General features: G+C 44.3%; 1 protein-coding gene across 1 annotated transcript in view; it reads right to left on the bottom strand.

The window, feature by feature from the left end:
• Positions 1-1,611: 1,611 nt before the first annotated feature.
• Positions 1,612-17,159, bottom strand: part of R3HCC1L (R3H domain and coiled-coil containing 1 like) — a gene marked incomplete at its 5' end in the record, with an annotated part of 59,580 nt that continues 44,032 nt past the window's right edge. The window contains one exon of the mRNA XM_082268364.1: positions 1,612-1,736. Coding sequence (XP_082124490.1) covers positions 1,684-1,736 — 53 coding nt within the window. The 3' untranslated portion in view covers positions 1,612-1,683. The remainder of the gene's footprint in view (positions 1,737-17,159) is intronic.

Genomic DNA, 17,159 nt, shown 5'->3' with positions numbered 1-17,159 from the left:
ACCGAAGTCCCAGCAGGGAACTAGGTCCTATTCCTAAACTAGGCAGAAACAAACTGGCTGCTGTAGCAGAGTGTGTGGGGTTATGCCTGCAGGGACAACCCCCATAGGCGTGGTAAAGCTTTTTCCTTCCTAGTGCCTATTCCTGATTGGAGGAGCATAACCCAATGGTCTAAGAAGATATGAAGCTGCGTCTGTCGATGGACAGAGAAATGGATTTTACGGTAAGTCAAAAACCCCATTTTCTGTTTCGTTCATTGATGGAAACAACTCCTGATTCTTCTTAACCATTGGGACATCCCAAAGCAGTGTTAAACATGAGGGGTGGGAAAATATATCAGAAAAAAATTCCCACAGGCTAACCAAAGCCAACCAGGTAACAAAGCTCAACCATAAACAACTGGAGCTCATCTGAAAAACAATACTGAGTGCCTATAGCTGAGAGTGGGAGTATACCCCCCTGGGACTGCCCATAGGCGTAGTCAAGCTTTTTCCTGCCTAGTGTTCTACTCCTGTAGGGGGCAGTATAACCCAATGGTTAAGAAGAATCAGGAGCTGTGTCCGTCAATGAACGAAAGAGAAATAAAAATTTATAGTCTCCAATCACTTAAAATTAAACTTCAGGGAAAAAAAAATATTAACCCTTGGAGTGCGGCCCCACCCCCTCCCCACTGCAAGGTTAAGGTGTTAGTTCCTAAGGCTAACCATAGCCAACCAGGTAACAAAGCTCAACCAAAAACAACTGGAGCTCACCTGAAAAACAATACTGGAGTGCCTATAGCTGAGTGGGAGTATACCCCCCCTGGGACTGCCCATTGGCGTAGTCAAGCTTTTATCTGCCTAGTGTCCTACTCCTGTAGGGGGCAGTATAACCCAATGGTTAGGAAGAAACAGGAGCTGTGTCCGTCAATGAACGAAAGAGAAATGTACATTTATAGTCTCCAATCACTTAAACTTCAGGGAAACAAAATGTTAACCCTTGGAGCGCCGCCCCACCCCCTCCCCACTGCAAGGTTAAAGTGTTAGTTCACCTTTTCAGAATAAATGAGATGCTGAACGCTGTATGCCCCTGCCCCCTTGAACCCCGCTGTACTTACTCCTATTGATGCTGCGCTGTCAGCGCCCGGTGAAGCAGTCTGGGGATTTAAACTCCCCTCCCTTCTCCTCTGTGCAGCGTCTCCAGGAGGGATAAGAGTGATGGCTCTGTGCTGCCGCTGACCAATCAGAACGATCCATCCCAGAAGCACAGAAGAGAAGAGGGGATAAAGTGGGGATTTCAAATCCCTAGAGGACTATATTGATTGCCTGGGCACTGACAGCTCATCAGCACTGCAAGGGCATAGATTTTTTACATAGATTTTTAGTTTTGACCTACTGAAATATAAAGCTTCAGGCATGTTTGACCCTTTAAATTACAAATTTAAAAGTAACGTTTCAATAGTAAGGCTTTGGCATGAAGCAAAACCAAAAATAAAATCCATAGAACAAACCCTGCCCCCCTGAAGAGTGGAGTCTATTGTTAGAGTTCAATATCTTACACACTTACAATGTTCATTTTAAAGATGAAAAAAAGAAAAAAAAAAAAAAAAAAAAGATATATACGGTTTTAATTTTCTTCCGAAAAGTAAAAAGAATTTAAAAGCCAATGTCCATTTTTCGAGATGCTGTGATCCAAGAGTGGTGGCATCACCTCCCTTCCCAGGCGTCTTCACGCTGTTTTGCTTCTAGATGCCGCCGCGCTGAAAACAAAAATAATTACAAATTAAATGCAATCCAATTTTTACTGCGGGTTTTATTCTCTAAGGAATTTAAGAGCTACGCTACCACAGACAGAACAGTTTATTTGAAGATCATTATATGCACTCTATATGGATAGCAGCCCTTTTGAAACAATATAGCAATTGTAATACATTCAAGCAGGGAGTACAAGGGGAGGGGCACTTGCCCTGGGTGGAGTCTTTTGCCGGTGGATGCACAAAACTCTTCACCGCATCAGATGGGTGTTCCCCCGCCCCTTGTGTCCTGCACAAATGCTAGGTAGGGTCCCTGCGGCCGTGACCACGCTTATCAGCCTCAGCAACACTACAGGCTGCACAGCAATCAGTGACAGTGTAAAATATGGCGGCTGACAGCACCCACTCTCCGCCCACCCCCACCACCACCAGTCATTGCCTGTCAGTGCTAGTGGTTGCTGCTTGGACCACAGTCATCCAAGCAACCAATCACGTGCTTGCCCCACCTCCAGGCTCTGACTTTCAAAAGGAGGAGGAGAGCGGAGCTTCCTCCTGCAGACCTGCCGGGTCCTATTGCCCCAGCTTCCATCTGTCTGCCCTGTAGCTTCCTGCTGCAGTAATGTAAGTGGGATCTCTGGGGACCATGATATAAAGGGAAGGGAGACGTTTGGGTCTCTGATGTGAGGCGGGGAATCTGGAAACCCTGGTGTAAGGGAAGGTGGGGGGGGGGGACTTTGGGAATCCTGATGGGAGGTGGGGAATTTGGGGACCATGATGTAAGGAAGGGGACCCTAATGAAGGGAGGACCCTGATGTAGGGGGGTGGGGGGTGACACCGGGGACCTCGATGTAAGGAAGGGGGACCTGATTTAGGGGAACTCTGGAGGCCCTGATGTGAGAGGGGAAGGGGAACTTAGGGGACCCTGGTGAAGGTTCTGGACTCTGATGTAAAGAGGGAACTCTGGGGACCCTGATGCAAGGGTGAGACTCTGCGGACACTAAAGACAGGGGGACCCTGTTAGAGGGGGAAGCTTGTGACCCTTGTGTATGACAGAGGGGGGGGGGGGGACTCTGATGTAAGGAGTGACAATGGGTACCCTGATGTAAGGGGGGACTTTGGGGACCCTAATTCAAAAGGAGGGGACTCAGATGTAAGGGGGAAGGAACTTTAGGGATCCTAATGAAAGGGGGGACCTTGATGTAAGGGGGTGTATCTGGAAACCGATTTAAAGAGGGGGCTCTAGGAACCCTAATGTAAGAGAAAGTGACACTGAGGACTCTTATGTAAGAAGAGGGGGGACTCTGGGGATCCTGATTTAAGGGGGGGAGGACTCTGTGACCCTGATGAGGAGGGATTTGAGGACCCTAATGAAAGAGGGGGGGGGCTCCCGAGGGGCCCAGTCCCTTGGGATCCAAGTTGCCACCTCCCCTTTTGTTCCTTTCCTCCCCTACACACTGACAACTAGTCCCAACTCCTGCTGGTGTCACCCGCTGCACTGGCTCCTGACTCCCACCCTGCCACTGGCCACGGCTGTCAAAATTATTGGTTGCTAGGACTGCCTGGCATCCTAGCACCTAATCAGATGCATTCATAGGCCCCCAATCAGATTCATTCATACAACCCCCCGCAGAGGAGGAAGATGTAACCCGATGTCAGGTCTGTGGGGGCCCAAGCCTAAAGCTGTGTAAGGGGCCCCAAAATTTCTGATGGCTGCCCTGGGCACACTCCTAAACCTTGTGGACAGCCTCCCCAGAAGAGTTGAAGCTGTTATAGCTGCAAAGGGTGGACCAACTCCATATTAAACCCTACAGATTAAGACTGGGATGCTATTAAAGTTCATGTGTGTGTAAAGGCAGGCGTCCCAATACTTTTGGTAATTCGTGTTATCTGAAGACCATGTCTGAGCAGAAAGATGGCATCAAGAATAAGCGTTGTACAACCAGCTGGAATCACATGAAACTAAGAAATTGGCAGGGCTCAGCTAAGCAGTTTGTGTTCAATGACTACATGTATGCACTGCAGCATAGAGGTCACTTATGGCTCTCGTCGCTAAAGGCGTTGACTGTAACAGATATGTGGAGCCTTCTCACTCCTCATTTTGTAAATATAGATGAGGTACCACTAATCACTTTTTGGGTAACTGATAAAACGTTTACACTGACGACTTCTTAGCAGCAACTGCCTGACTCATAAGATTGTATCTCTTAATTCCTGCATTCATACAACACCAAGTTCCTACACACGGAACCATTTACATCAGCGTCTTCCACTGAACGAGCTCAAGGACTCTCTTCTAATTCACCAATTAACTTATAACTGGCTTCCACTGTGTTGCTGATACTATTTTCTTCTTCTGGTAATCTTAATTATCAAGAAAATCTTCGCATAACAAACAGTAGCAATTGAGGTGGGGGCGCTAAAGTGCATCTCCAACTAGGAATACACATAAATATTCATGAAAAATGGAAAACACGCCTGTAATTCTTCCCATCCCGTGTCAGCTTCTTTTATGTGATAGACATAGGCAAGACCTCCATTATTTCTTTTTAAAGCGGTTGTATACTGGCGAAAAAAAAAACAAAAAAAAAAAAAAACAAACCCTGCAAGACAAAGGCATAATGAGCTAGTATTCATCGCATACTAGCTCATTATGAAATACTTACATTAAAACGAAGCCCCCGACACGGACGCCCGGACACCGCTGTGGGAGCTGACATGCTCCCTCTGTGTCTCTTCCGGGTTCGGCGGCTCCGGCGCTGTGAGTGGCTGGAGACGCCATGACGTCACTCCCGCGCATGCGCGGCAGTGTCACTTTTCGGCAAGGAGCTCTGAAGGTCCGCTGACGTCAGCGGTTGCATGCAGATTGAAAATCTCCAAAACCGTGCAGGTTTAGGAGATATTTATTGTACCTACAGGTAAGCCTGTAGGTAAAAGTCAAAAAATTGAGTACACTACCGCTTTAAATAAATCTATCTTCTAGAATAGGAGGATAAATTTGAGCTCTGAGGAAGGGGGGGGGGGGCGGGACACCCCTGAAACGCGTAAGCTGTTTTTGGAGGTTTACATCTCACCATGGTCTGCATCTTTGGATGAGGCTCAGTGGACATTTCCGGTATTGTATATCTTGCTGGTGCTTTACATTCATTTTGCGAGTATGATCTATACACGGCTTTATTTAAACGGTTTTAAAAAGGTAATGCGCTAGGCTGGTGCGCCCTCTATACATTTTCTTTTTAGAGGATACATTTTGCTGCCAGAAGACTGCCACTGGCCTGAATATTACTAAAAACCCCAAACATTTGTTTTCTGAAAGCCGAGACCCCGTAGAATAAAATGTGGGTAGTTGTAAATTTTTATGTTGCACGACATTTGCGTAAATGTTGAACAAATCCATATTTTGAGAAGAGGATACATTCAATTTAATTTAGTGCACACAAACACAGCTATGAGGAAAGATCAGAGGAACTGAATTTATTCTCTCTTGAAAAGAGAGCATTGGGGGGGATATGATCACCATGTATATATACATAAGGGGGGATATGATCACCATGTATATATACATAAGGGGGGATATGATCACCATGTATATATACATAAGGGGGGATATGATCTCCATGTATAAATAAGGGGGGATATGATCACCATGTATAAATACATAAGGGGGGGGGGGATAAGATCACCATGTATAAATACATAAGGGGGATTTGATCTCCATGTATAAATAAGTAAGGGGGGATATGATCACCATGTATAAATACATAAGGGGGGGATATGATCTCCATGTATAAATACATAAGGGGGATATGATCACCATGTATAAATACATAAGGGGGGATATGATCTCAATGTATAAATACATAAGGGGGGATATGATCTCCATGTATAAATACATAAGGGGGATATGATCTCCATGTATAAATACATAAGGGGGGATATGATCTCCATGTATAAATACATAAGGGGGGATATGATCTCCATGTATAAATACATAAGGGGGATATGATCTCCATGTATAAATACAGAAGGGGGGATATGATCTCCATGTATAAATACATAAGGGGGGGGATATGATCTCCATGTATAAATACATAAGGGGGGATATGATCTCCATGTATAAATAAGTAAGGGGGGATATGATCACCATGTATAAATAAGTAAGGGGGGATATGATCACCATGTATAAATACATAAGGGGGGATATGATCTCCATGTATAAATACATAAGGGGGATATGATCACCATGTATAAATACATAAGGGGGGATATGATCTCAATGTATAAATATATAAGGGGGGATATGATCTCCATGTATAAATACATAAGGGGGGATATGATCTCCATGTATAAATACATAAGGGGGGGATATGATCTCCATGTATAAATACATAAGGGGGGGATATGATCTCCATGTATAAATACATAAGGGGGGATATGATCTCCATGTATAAATACATAAGGGGGGATATGATCTCCATGTATAAATACATAAGGGGGGGTATGATCACCATGTATAAATACATAAGGGGGATATGATCTCCATGTATAAATACATAAGGGGAGATATGATCTCCATGTATAAATACATAAGGGGGGGATATGATCTCCATATATAAATACATAAGGGGGGATATGATCTCAATGTATAAATACATAAGGGGGGATATGATCTCCATGTATAAATACATAAGGGGGGGGTATGATCACCATGTATAAATACATAAGGGGGATATGATCTCCATGTATAAATACATAAGGGGAGATATGATCTCCATGTATAAATAAGGGGGGATATGATCACCATGTATAAATACATTAGAGGGGATATGATCTCCATGTATAAATACATAAGGGGGGATATGATCTCCATGTATAAATACATAAGGGGGGATATGATCTCCATGTATAAATACATAAGGGGAGATATGATCTCCATGTATAAATAAATAAGGGGGGATATGATCACCATGTATAAATACATAAGGGGGGATATGATCACCATGTATAAATACATAAGGGGGGATAGGATCACCATGTATAAATACATAAGGGGGGATATGATCACCATGTATAAATACATAAGTGGGGATATGATCACCATGTATAAATACATAAGGGGGGATATGACTACCATGCATAAAGACATAAGGGGGGATATGATCTCCATGTATAAATACATAAGGGGGGATATGATTACCATGCATAAAGACATAAGGGGGGATATGATCTCCATGTATAGATAAATAAGGGGGGGGGATAGGATCACCATAAGTGATCCATATACAGGTAGTCCCATATCCATATACAGTTGTTCCCCGGGTTAGAAACAATATAGGTTCTTTAGGTTTGTTAAGTTGAATTTGTTCGTAAGTCAGAACAGGTACATTGTAGCTCCAGCCCAAAACGTTTTTTTTTTTTAAGTTTTGTGGATAGCATAGGGAAGGGGTAACACCCCTGTAACATTTGTTTTGCTCAGAAGACTTCATCTCACTTTCTGTCCCTATTACAATCGGATTTTTCGAAATTTTGGGTTGTTGTAGAAACAAACATTGGCGATAAAGCATCAGTGGAGACTCCTTTTTCCCATGAGAACTCTTCCAGGAGTGAATTTCCCTTCCTAGGGGGAGATTTCCTCTCACTTCCTATTGTAGGAGTCGTATGTTTGTAACCCGGGGACGCCTGTAGTGGACTTTAAGGTCATCACAGAGGACAAGGGGGGCACTCTTTACATGTTGAGGAAGAGCATTTTAACCTCCACATACGGAAAGGCTTCTTCACAGTAACAGCTGTTAAAATGTGGTAAAGACTCCCTGAGGAATTAGTTCTGCCCAGCTCAGTAGATCTGGATTCGTTCCTAAATGTACATAATATAACTGGACACTAACATAGGTAACACCAGATGTAGCTGATCCAGGGAATTTCTGATTCCCTTCAGGGGATTAGGAAGAAATTTATTTTTCCCCTGGTGGGAGCACATTTAATCATATTTTATTGTTTTTTTTTGCCTTCCTCTGGATCATCCGTGGGTATAGGATTCTGTATATGGAGGATTTCTATTAGTTTTTCTCCGTTGGGTAAACTAGATGGACCTGTGGGGTTAATTTACTAAAACAGGAGAGTGAAAAATCTGGCGCAGTTCTGGATATAAACCAGCTTTCAGGTTTTTCACTATCCTAAGTATCTGCTGTGGGTCCCAGGCTCATGGCATTGCCTGAAGAGCCTGAAACAGAAGGAGGGGTCCACATACCAATCCCAGTGTGAAAAGATGGCGCCAAGGGAAGAATAGTAAAACTGCACCAATTGGTTGAACTGTGGAAAGAGAATTGAGAAAACCGGTTTCCAATGCAAAAATCAGATTCTACTGTACTGGTCCTAAGGAGATTTTCTTAGAATTTACAGCAAGTCTGCAGTCATTCTGATACTTCAAAATTCATATTTTTTTTCTTGTTCTATATTTTTATTGGATTCATATAAGACACGATTCTCAGGATACAGAAAATTCAGATTTTTTTTTTTTTAATCTGATGCATCTTTTTTTTTTTTTTTCTCTCTGAAACAAGTCAAGGAGTGCAACCTGCCGCAGACTGATGTTGGTTTATGTACAAGGAGGTCATGGGGTTCTGGGAGCGCCATCTGCTGGTGTTCTCTGCATGAAACAGCACAATAACTATTGATAAACTGGAGGAGCGCAAGAAAGCAAATCTACTCCAACACATACAATGGTAAAATGCTGGAAGCATTTCTTATATACATAATGGGAGAGATTTTCTATAACTGGAGAGTGCAGAATCTGGTGCAGCTGTGCATAGAAATCAATCAGCTTCCAGGTTTTAATGTTAAATCTTAAAGTAGTTGTTAAGCCATATATTCCAATTTCTGCCAGCTCCTCTGCAACAAGATGTACTACACAGTGTGTGTTTTTGTTAAAAAAAAAAATTCGGCAGCTAAATACCTTTAGTTATATCGCTGATGTGCGATCACATGACTGCCCACCACTCTCCTGCCCTGATCTAGGGACTACAGTGGGAGGGGCCGAGTTCCCCCTCTAACATCAGCCAGGCAGTCACATGACCACCCGCTGCTCTCCTTCCCCGATTTAAAGACTAAAGTGGGAGGGGCTGACTTTTCCCTCCGACGTCAGCCAAAAAGTCACTTTACAGCCCGCCGCTCTCCTTCCCTAATCTACGGACTACAGTGGGAAGGGCTGAGTTTCCCTTCAGATATCAGCCAGATCTCCTTCCCTGATCTATGGACTACAGTGGGAGGGGCTGAGTTTCCCTTCTGATGTCAGCCAGCTCGCCTTACCCGATCCACAGACTATAGTGGGAGGGGCTGAGTTTCCCCTCTATTGTCAGCCAGATCTACGGACTACTGTGGGAGGGGCTGAGTTTCCCTTCTGATGTCAGCCAGCTCTCCTTCCACAATCTACTAACTACAATGGGAGGGGCAAAGGTTCTCGACTGATGTCAGCCAGCTTTCCATCCCCGATCTATAGACTACAGTGGGAGGGGCTGAGTTTCCATTCTGTCAGCCAGCTCGCCTTCCCTGATCTACGGACTACAATGGGAGGGGCTGAGTTTCCCATTTGATGTCAGCCAGCTCTCCTTCCACAATCTACGAACTACAATGGGAGGGGCCAAGTTTCTCTTCTGATGTCAGCCAGCTTTTCATCCCCAATCTGATCTACAGATTACAGTGGGAGGGGCTGAGTTTCCCCTCTGATGTCAGCCAAGTGGTCACATGACCGCCCGCCACTTGCCGCCACTTCGCTGATCGACATAATACAGGATTAACCAGGTTTTTAAACTAGAGAGGGACAAATGACACCACAGAAGAACTATGAGGTTTAACATGCTTTAAAGGTTTTTTTTTTTTTTTTTTTTTTTTTTAGGGTTACAACCAGTTTAATTGAACAAGCTTAAGTTAGAAGCCGATTGGTTACTATGCCCAATTGCACCAGATTGGTAGTTCCAGTTTCAGTAATTCAACCCCATTATGTTTTTGGCCTGAAACTAACAAGCAAAGAAAAATGTCTTTGTGAATCTTGTAAACATAAGATCTTTAATAATTTAAAATCCATCTGAATCCTCATGTTGGCATGAAAAGGTTACTTAAAGTGGAAGGAAAGGCATTACCATCAAAGAGCACCATTCAACCTTAATCCACTATTTTGTAAGATCCGCATTAGGTAAAGAGTTCAAAATTTGCACACTTGTACCTATTTTTGTTCAAAAGCCTGCCAGTCACATGACCTTTTCCACTCTGGTTATGCTGTTTCTTTCAGGTCCTGGGTGTGTCCCTTGCTTGCTAGCTACATCATTTCCGGAAGGGACATAGCTAGCCAGCGGGCGTTTACAAAGAATGCAAGCCCGGAAGGAAGTGAGTGCAGTTGGGTGGGGCAGGGGCGGAGCCAGGTATGACCGGTTGGACCAGGGACGGGGCTACTTGGACCTATGCACTGATGTTTGCACAGAAGCCGACCACGGTTTAAGGAAGTGCCGCCCCAGACCGGTGTGACCTGGCACCATTGAGAGCTGGTCACAGTCACCTGTCTTGCGAAATTGGATGTGGGTAAACCCGCCTCCAATCCGCATATGTGAACCCAGCCTTTAGTCAAGGTGTTCACTTTACATTTTTTCTGAAGAGTGAACACAATACATCCTTCTGCAGCTGTACCTACCGTGCATCCGGAAAGTATTCACAGTGCTTCACTTTTTCCATATTTTCTTATGTTACAGCTTTATTCCAAAATGGATTAAATTCATTATTTTCCTCAAAATTCTACAAACAATCCCCCATAGTGACAATGTGAAAGAATTTTATTTAAAATCTTTGCAAATGTATTAAAAATTAAAAAAAAAAAAAAAAAGAAATCCCATATACTTACTGTAAGTATCGCAGCCTTTGCTCAATACTTTGGTGAAGCCTCTTTGGCACCAATTACAGCCTCAAGTCTTTTCGAGTATGATGCTAGAAGCCTGGCACACCTATTTTTGGGCAGTATTTCTCATTCTTCTTTGCAGGACCTCTCAAGCTCCATCAGGTTGGATGGGGAGCGTCAGTGCACAGCCATTTTTAGATGTCTCCAGAGATGTTCAATCGGGTTCAAGTCTGGGTCACTCAAGGACATTCATAGAGTTGTCCAGTAGCCACTCCATTGTTATCTTGGCTGTGTGCTTAGGTCCGTTGTCCTGCTAGAAAATGAACCTTCACCCCAGTCTGAGGACCGGCGCGGTCTGGAGCAGGTTTTCATCAAGGATGTCTCTGTACATTGCTGCATTCATCTTTCCCTCAATCCTAGTTCCAGTTCCTGCCACTGAAAAACATCCCCACAGCATGATGCTGCCACCACCATGCTTTATTATAGGGATGGTATTGGCCAAGTGATGAGCGGTGCCTGGTTTCCTCCAGACATGACGCTTGTCATCTAGTCCAATCTTGGTTTCATCAGGCCAAAGAATTTTGTTTCTCATGGTCTGCGAGTCCTTCAGGTGCCTTGTGGCAAACTCCAGGCGGGCTGTCATGTGCCTTTTACTAAGGAGTGGCTTCCGTGTGGCCACTCTACCATAGAGGACTGATTGGTGGAGCGCTGCAGAGATGGTTGTTCTTCTGAAAGGTCCTCCTCTCTCCACAGAGAAACGCTGGAGCTCTGTCAGAGTGACCATCGGGGTCCTGGTCACCTCTCTGACTAAGGCCCTTCTCTCCAGATCTCTGTTTTGCCGGGTGGCCCACTCTAAGAAGAGTCCTGGTGGATCCAAACCTCTTCCATTTATGGATAATGGAGGCCACTGTGCTCATGGAGACCTTCAATGCTGCAGAAATGTTTCTGTCCCCTGCCCCAGATCTGTGTCTTGATACAATCCTGTCTCGGAGGTCTACAGACAGTTCCTTGGACTTCATGGCTTGACATGCACATTAAACTGTGGGACCTTTTATAGACAGATGTGTGCCTTTCCAAATCATGTCCAATCAAGCTGAATTTACCACAGGTGGACTCCAATAAAGTTGTAGAAACATCTCAAGGATGATCAGTGAAAACAGGATGCGCCTGAGCTCAATTTTGAGGGTCATGGCAAAGGCTGTGAGTACTTCTATATACGGAATTTTTTTTCGTTTTTTATTTTTAATAAATTTGCAATGATTGCAAAATATACTTCTTTCACATGGTCATTATGGGTTATTGTTTGTAGAATGTTGTGGAAAATAACGAACTTAACCAGTTCCCGACCGCCTCCTTTTTACTGCGGCAGTGCGGCCCTCCCGAGCAAAACAACGTAGTTCTACATCGGTCGTGCGCCTGCAGCTAGGGGGCGAACATGCGCCGCCGGCGTGCTCCCGCCCCCACTCGGCAGCAGGACTCTGATGCACGGGGCAGGCGGCTCAGATTGCTACCTGACACCCGCGATCGCTCGCCGCTGTGAGAGAAAGACGGTCAGCGGTTGAAAACACAGCTGACCTTTCTTCTCCCTGAAATGATCACAGAGCCCCTGGGATCCTTCTATATAGGATCACAGGTCTCTATGATCATTTCACAAGCCACGCCCCCCCACTCCCCTAGGCTCACATTTAACCCCTTGATCCCCCATAGTGTTAACCCCTTCCCTGCCAGTGTCATTATTACAGTAATGTATATTTAGTGCATATTTTTTTAGCACTGATTACTGTAGTAATGTCACTGGTGTCCCCAAAAGTGTAAAAAAATGTCAGTTAGGGGTCCGATCTGTCCGCCGCAATGTCGCAGTCCTGCTAAAAATCGCTGATCGCCATTACTAGGGCATACAATGTGATTGGAGAAGCGTTTTAACCTCAGGCAACGCAGGGGATTCTTTACTGTTAGGGCTACAAGATTGTGGAATTCTCTACCACATGAGGTGGTTTCTGTGGGAAGTATGGTTGCTTTCAAAAGACTCTTGTACGTACATCTCAAGGATCAGAACATTCAGGGGTATGAGAGATGATTACGACCACACACACCTACACAGGTTGAACTGGATGGACTATTGTCTTTATTCAACCTCAACTACTATGTAACTAGTAAAAAACAAAAAAAAAAAAAACAATAAAAATGACATAAATCTTTCCCCTAGTTTGTAGATGCGATAACTTTTGCGCAAACCAATCAAAACACACTTATTGCGATTTTTTTTTTTACCAAAAATATGTAGCAGAAAACAAATTGGCCTGAAATGTTAAAAAAAGTTGATTTTTAAATATTTTTTTTGAGAATGTTCGATAGCAGGAAGTGAAAAATGTTCTTTTTTTTTCACAATTGTCGCTCTTTTTTTGTTTATAGTGCAAAAAAAAAAAAAACCAGAGGTAATCAAATACCACCAAAAGGAAGCTCTATTTCTTGGGGGGGGGGGGGGGAGAAGAACATCAATTTTATTTGGGTACAGCGTCACACGACCACGCAATTGTCAGTTAAACTAACGCAGTGCCGAATCGCAAAATATGGCCTGGTCATTAAGGGGGGAAATCTTCCAGTCCACAAGGGGTTAATCCATTTTGGAATGAGGCTGTAACATAACAAAATGTGGAAAAAGTGAAGCGCTGTGCACACTTTCCGGATGCACTGTACCTCCCGGAGTTTGAGTGCCCGCATTGCTGGTCCAGCGGATGAGAAATCCCTGCTCTTCTCCCTCTTCTCTTTGCAGCGCTTCCAGGATGGACCAGAGCAATGCACTGTGCAGGCACTGGCCAATCAGAATCGCTCTGATCTGTCCCAGAAGCACTGCATAGAGAAGAGGGAGCAGAACAAAGATTTCAAATCCCTGGATCGGCTGGGTGGGCAAGGGCAGCTTATCACCCACAGAGGTAAGTACAGTGGTGATTGGGAGGAAATTGTCTGAGGGGGCAGGGAGGGTGTACAATGTTACTTCACCTTTTCATTTTCCCTGTAAAGGTGAACACTTAAAAAAAAACAAAAACACGTAAATCATCCCTAGAAAGGTCTCATCTACGGAGGACACTACCGGGGAAAATAAAGGAACAGATGCATGTAATCACCTGGGAAGAACATTAGTCGGAGCATCTGTTAGACATGACAACGGCTTTGTTCTACCTCACTAAATATTAATCAACAAACATGTTGCATTCAAGATGAATTCACCGGAGAGCCGTATTTCCTTTACGATGGCTCAGAAGAACGGATTCCGCCAAGGACTCTCAGATTGTCAGCACGAGTCACCATCGCAGTGACAAGTTCATCGCAGAGGCAGAGCAAAGCCAGGCCAGAGCGGAAAGCGTGCCGCGCCTCCGATTTCACACAACGCCATGATAAACGTAATCTGGCGTTCACTCTCACATCGAACACACGGCTTTATTTGATGAGGCAAAGGGCAATAACTCACAGCAACCAATCAGCTGATTCTAATGTTTTTTTTCTAACTGAAACAAATACAAGACCAGCATGACAGACACACTCAACGGCCACTTTATTAGGTACACCTTGCTAGTTCCGGGTTGGACCCCCTTTTGCCTTCACTCTTCATGGAATAGATACAATAAGGTGTTGGAAACGTTCCTCAGAGATTTTGCTCCATAGTGGCATGATAGCGTCACGCAGTTGCTGCAGATTTGTCTGCTGCACATCCATGATGCTAATTTCCCGTTCCACCACATCCCAAAGGTTCTCTATTGGATGAGATGTGGTGTGTGTGGAGGCCATTGGAGTACAGTGACCTGATCTGGTGAGTGTGGAGGCCATTGGAGTACAGTGACCTGATCTGGTGAGTGTGGAAGCCATTGGAGTACAGTGGCCTGATCTGGTGAGTGTGGAGTCCATTGGAGTACAGTGACCTGATCTGGTGAGTGTGGAGTCCATTGGAGTACAGTGACCTGATCTGATGAGTGTGGAGTCCATTGGAGGACAGTGACCTGATCTGGTGAGTGTGGAGGCCATTGGAGTACAGTGACCTGATCTGGTGAGTGTGCAGGCCATTGGAGGACAGTGACCTGATCTGGTGAGTGTGGAGGCCATTGGAGTACAGTGACCTGATCTGGTGAGTGTGGAGGCCATTGGAGTACAGTGACCTGATCTGGTGAGTGTGGAGTCCATTGGAGGACAGTGACCTGATCTGGTGAGTGTGGAGTCCATTGGAGGACAGTGACCTGATCTGGTGAGTGTGGAGGCCATTGGAGTACAGTGACCTGATCTGGTGAGTGTGGAGTCCATTGGAGTACAGTGACCTGATCTGGTGAGTGTGGAGTCCATTGGAGTACAGTGACCTGATCTGGTGAGTGTGGAGTCCATTGGAGTACAGTGACCTGATCTGGTGAGTGTGGAGGCCATTGGAGTACAGTGACCTCATTGTCATGGTGAAGAAACCAGTGGTGAGATGATTGGAGCTTTGTGACATGGTGCATTATCCTGCTGGAAGGAGCCATCAGAAGATGGGGACACTGTAGTCATAAAGGGATGGACATGGTCAGCAACAATACTCAGGTAGGCCGTGGCGTTTAAACAATGCTTAATTTGTACTAAGGGGCCCAAAGTGTGCCAAGAAAATATCCCCCACACCATTACACCACCACCACCAGCCTGAACCGGTGATAGAAGGCAGGATGGATCCATGCTTTCATGTTGTTTACACCAAATTCTGACCCTCCCATCTGAATGTCACAGCTGAAATCGAGACTCATCAGACCAGGTAACGTTTTTCCAATCTTCTATTGTCCAATTTTGGTGAGCCTGTGGAAAATGTAGCCTCGGTTTCCTGTTCTTAGCTGACAGGAGAGGCACTCAGGGTGGTCTTCTGCTGCTGTAGCCCATCTGCATCAAGGTTCAATGTGTTGTGCATTCAGAGATGGTAATCTGCATACCTTGGTTGTATTCGAGATACTGTTGCCTTTATATCATCTGCAACCAGTCTGCCCATTCTCATCAACAAGGCATTTTCCTCCACACAACTGCCGTTCACCAGGTATTTTCTCTTTTTCCCACCATTCTCTATAAACCTGAGAGATGGTTGTGTCTGAAAATCCCAGTAGATTATCAATTTTTGAAATACTCAGACCAGCCCCATCTGGCACCAACAACAACACATTGGATTTTATCAACAAGGTAGGGGTCCACATAATATTTGCCCAAAAGTCTTGGGGATAATAGGATGTTTTTTTTTGGCAAATTTGAGACGAGACTGTGTTCTTGTTGGTCAGCAGTGGAACTCTGATTGATGGATACAATTTTTAACCATCGCTTTCGTATTGTTGAATCATGAACACTGACCTTACCTGAGGCAAGTGAGGCCTGCGGTTCCTTAGAGGTTGTTCTGGCTTCTTTGACCTGGATGAGTCCTCGCCATGCTCTTTGGAGTGATTTAGACGTCCTCTGACGAAACACGTAGGGTGGAGTCTAATACGTCATACGTCATTTCCGGTTTTTGGAGCTCGGGCCGTGGAACGCGGAAGCTTCCCGGCTAGCACGCTGATCTATAGCAGCCGATACTGTGAGTTACTGCGTGTCCTTGTTCTATTGACTGCATTTATACCTTGCATCATGGGGTTTCCTTTTTTCGCTTGAGCACCTAGATAACCTGCACTTTGCTCATCTGGACTGGAGGATACCCCGAATATTCTTTCCAGCTTTGCTATATTGCCACACCAAGCAAACAGGTCGTATATAAGGTGCGACACCTAGTGGCTACACTGGGGTACGCACTCTTTTTTCCATTCTTATTGGAACTTTGTTTCTATTAATTTCAACAAAGTTCCTTCTCTATCTTGCACTCAGCACTTTCAGGAAGAAGTCTTTATTTATCTTCACCTTTATATATCATTTATATACTTTGGGAAATACGGTGAGCACCATACCCTCATTTGAACCTGCACTGTACATTATTTCTGTTTTGGAATAAAATTCATCACTGTTTTTTATTTATTTATTGCACTTAGCACTTCATTTATGGTACATTGTCTGGTCCCGGACAAGAATTGAGCACCTTCCCCAGTGGAGTGGGACAATTTCATCACTTGTGCACTTTATATTTATAATTAGACAATTTTTGTTTGTCACTTGTGCACTTTATATTTAGAACTACACAATTTCTGGTTTCACTATTGGTCTGGTACACTATTTCTTTTAGCACTTCAGTATTGATAGGACTTTATCAACCTCGTTTTCTATTTTTCAATTTTGGTAAGCTGACCCCTCCTAGGAAGGTTTACCACTGTTTCCAAAGTTTTCTCCATTTGTGGAAAATGGCTCTCACCATGGTTCGCTGGCATCCCAAAGCCTTAGCAATGGCTTTGAAACTCTTTCCGGACTGATACATGTCAATTACTTTGTTTCTCATCTGTTCTTGAATTTTAGATCGCGGAATGATTTGTTGCATTTGGAGATCTTTTAGCGTGCTTCACTTTGTCAGACAGCTTCTATTTAAGTGATTTTTTTAGACCTTTTGGCGTGCTTCACTTTGCCAGACATCTTCTATT

Source organism: Pelophylax lessonae (genome assembly GCF_965119305.1).
Source record: "Pelophylax lessonae genome assembly, chromosome: 9".
Lineage (NCBI taxonomy): Eukaryota > Metazoa > Chordata > Amphibia > Anura > Ranidae > Pelophylax > Pelophylax lessonae.
Note: the sequence above shows the minus strand (reverse complement) of the source record. Positions and strands in the feature narration are given on the sequence as shown.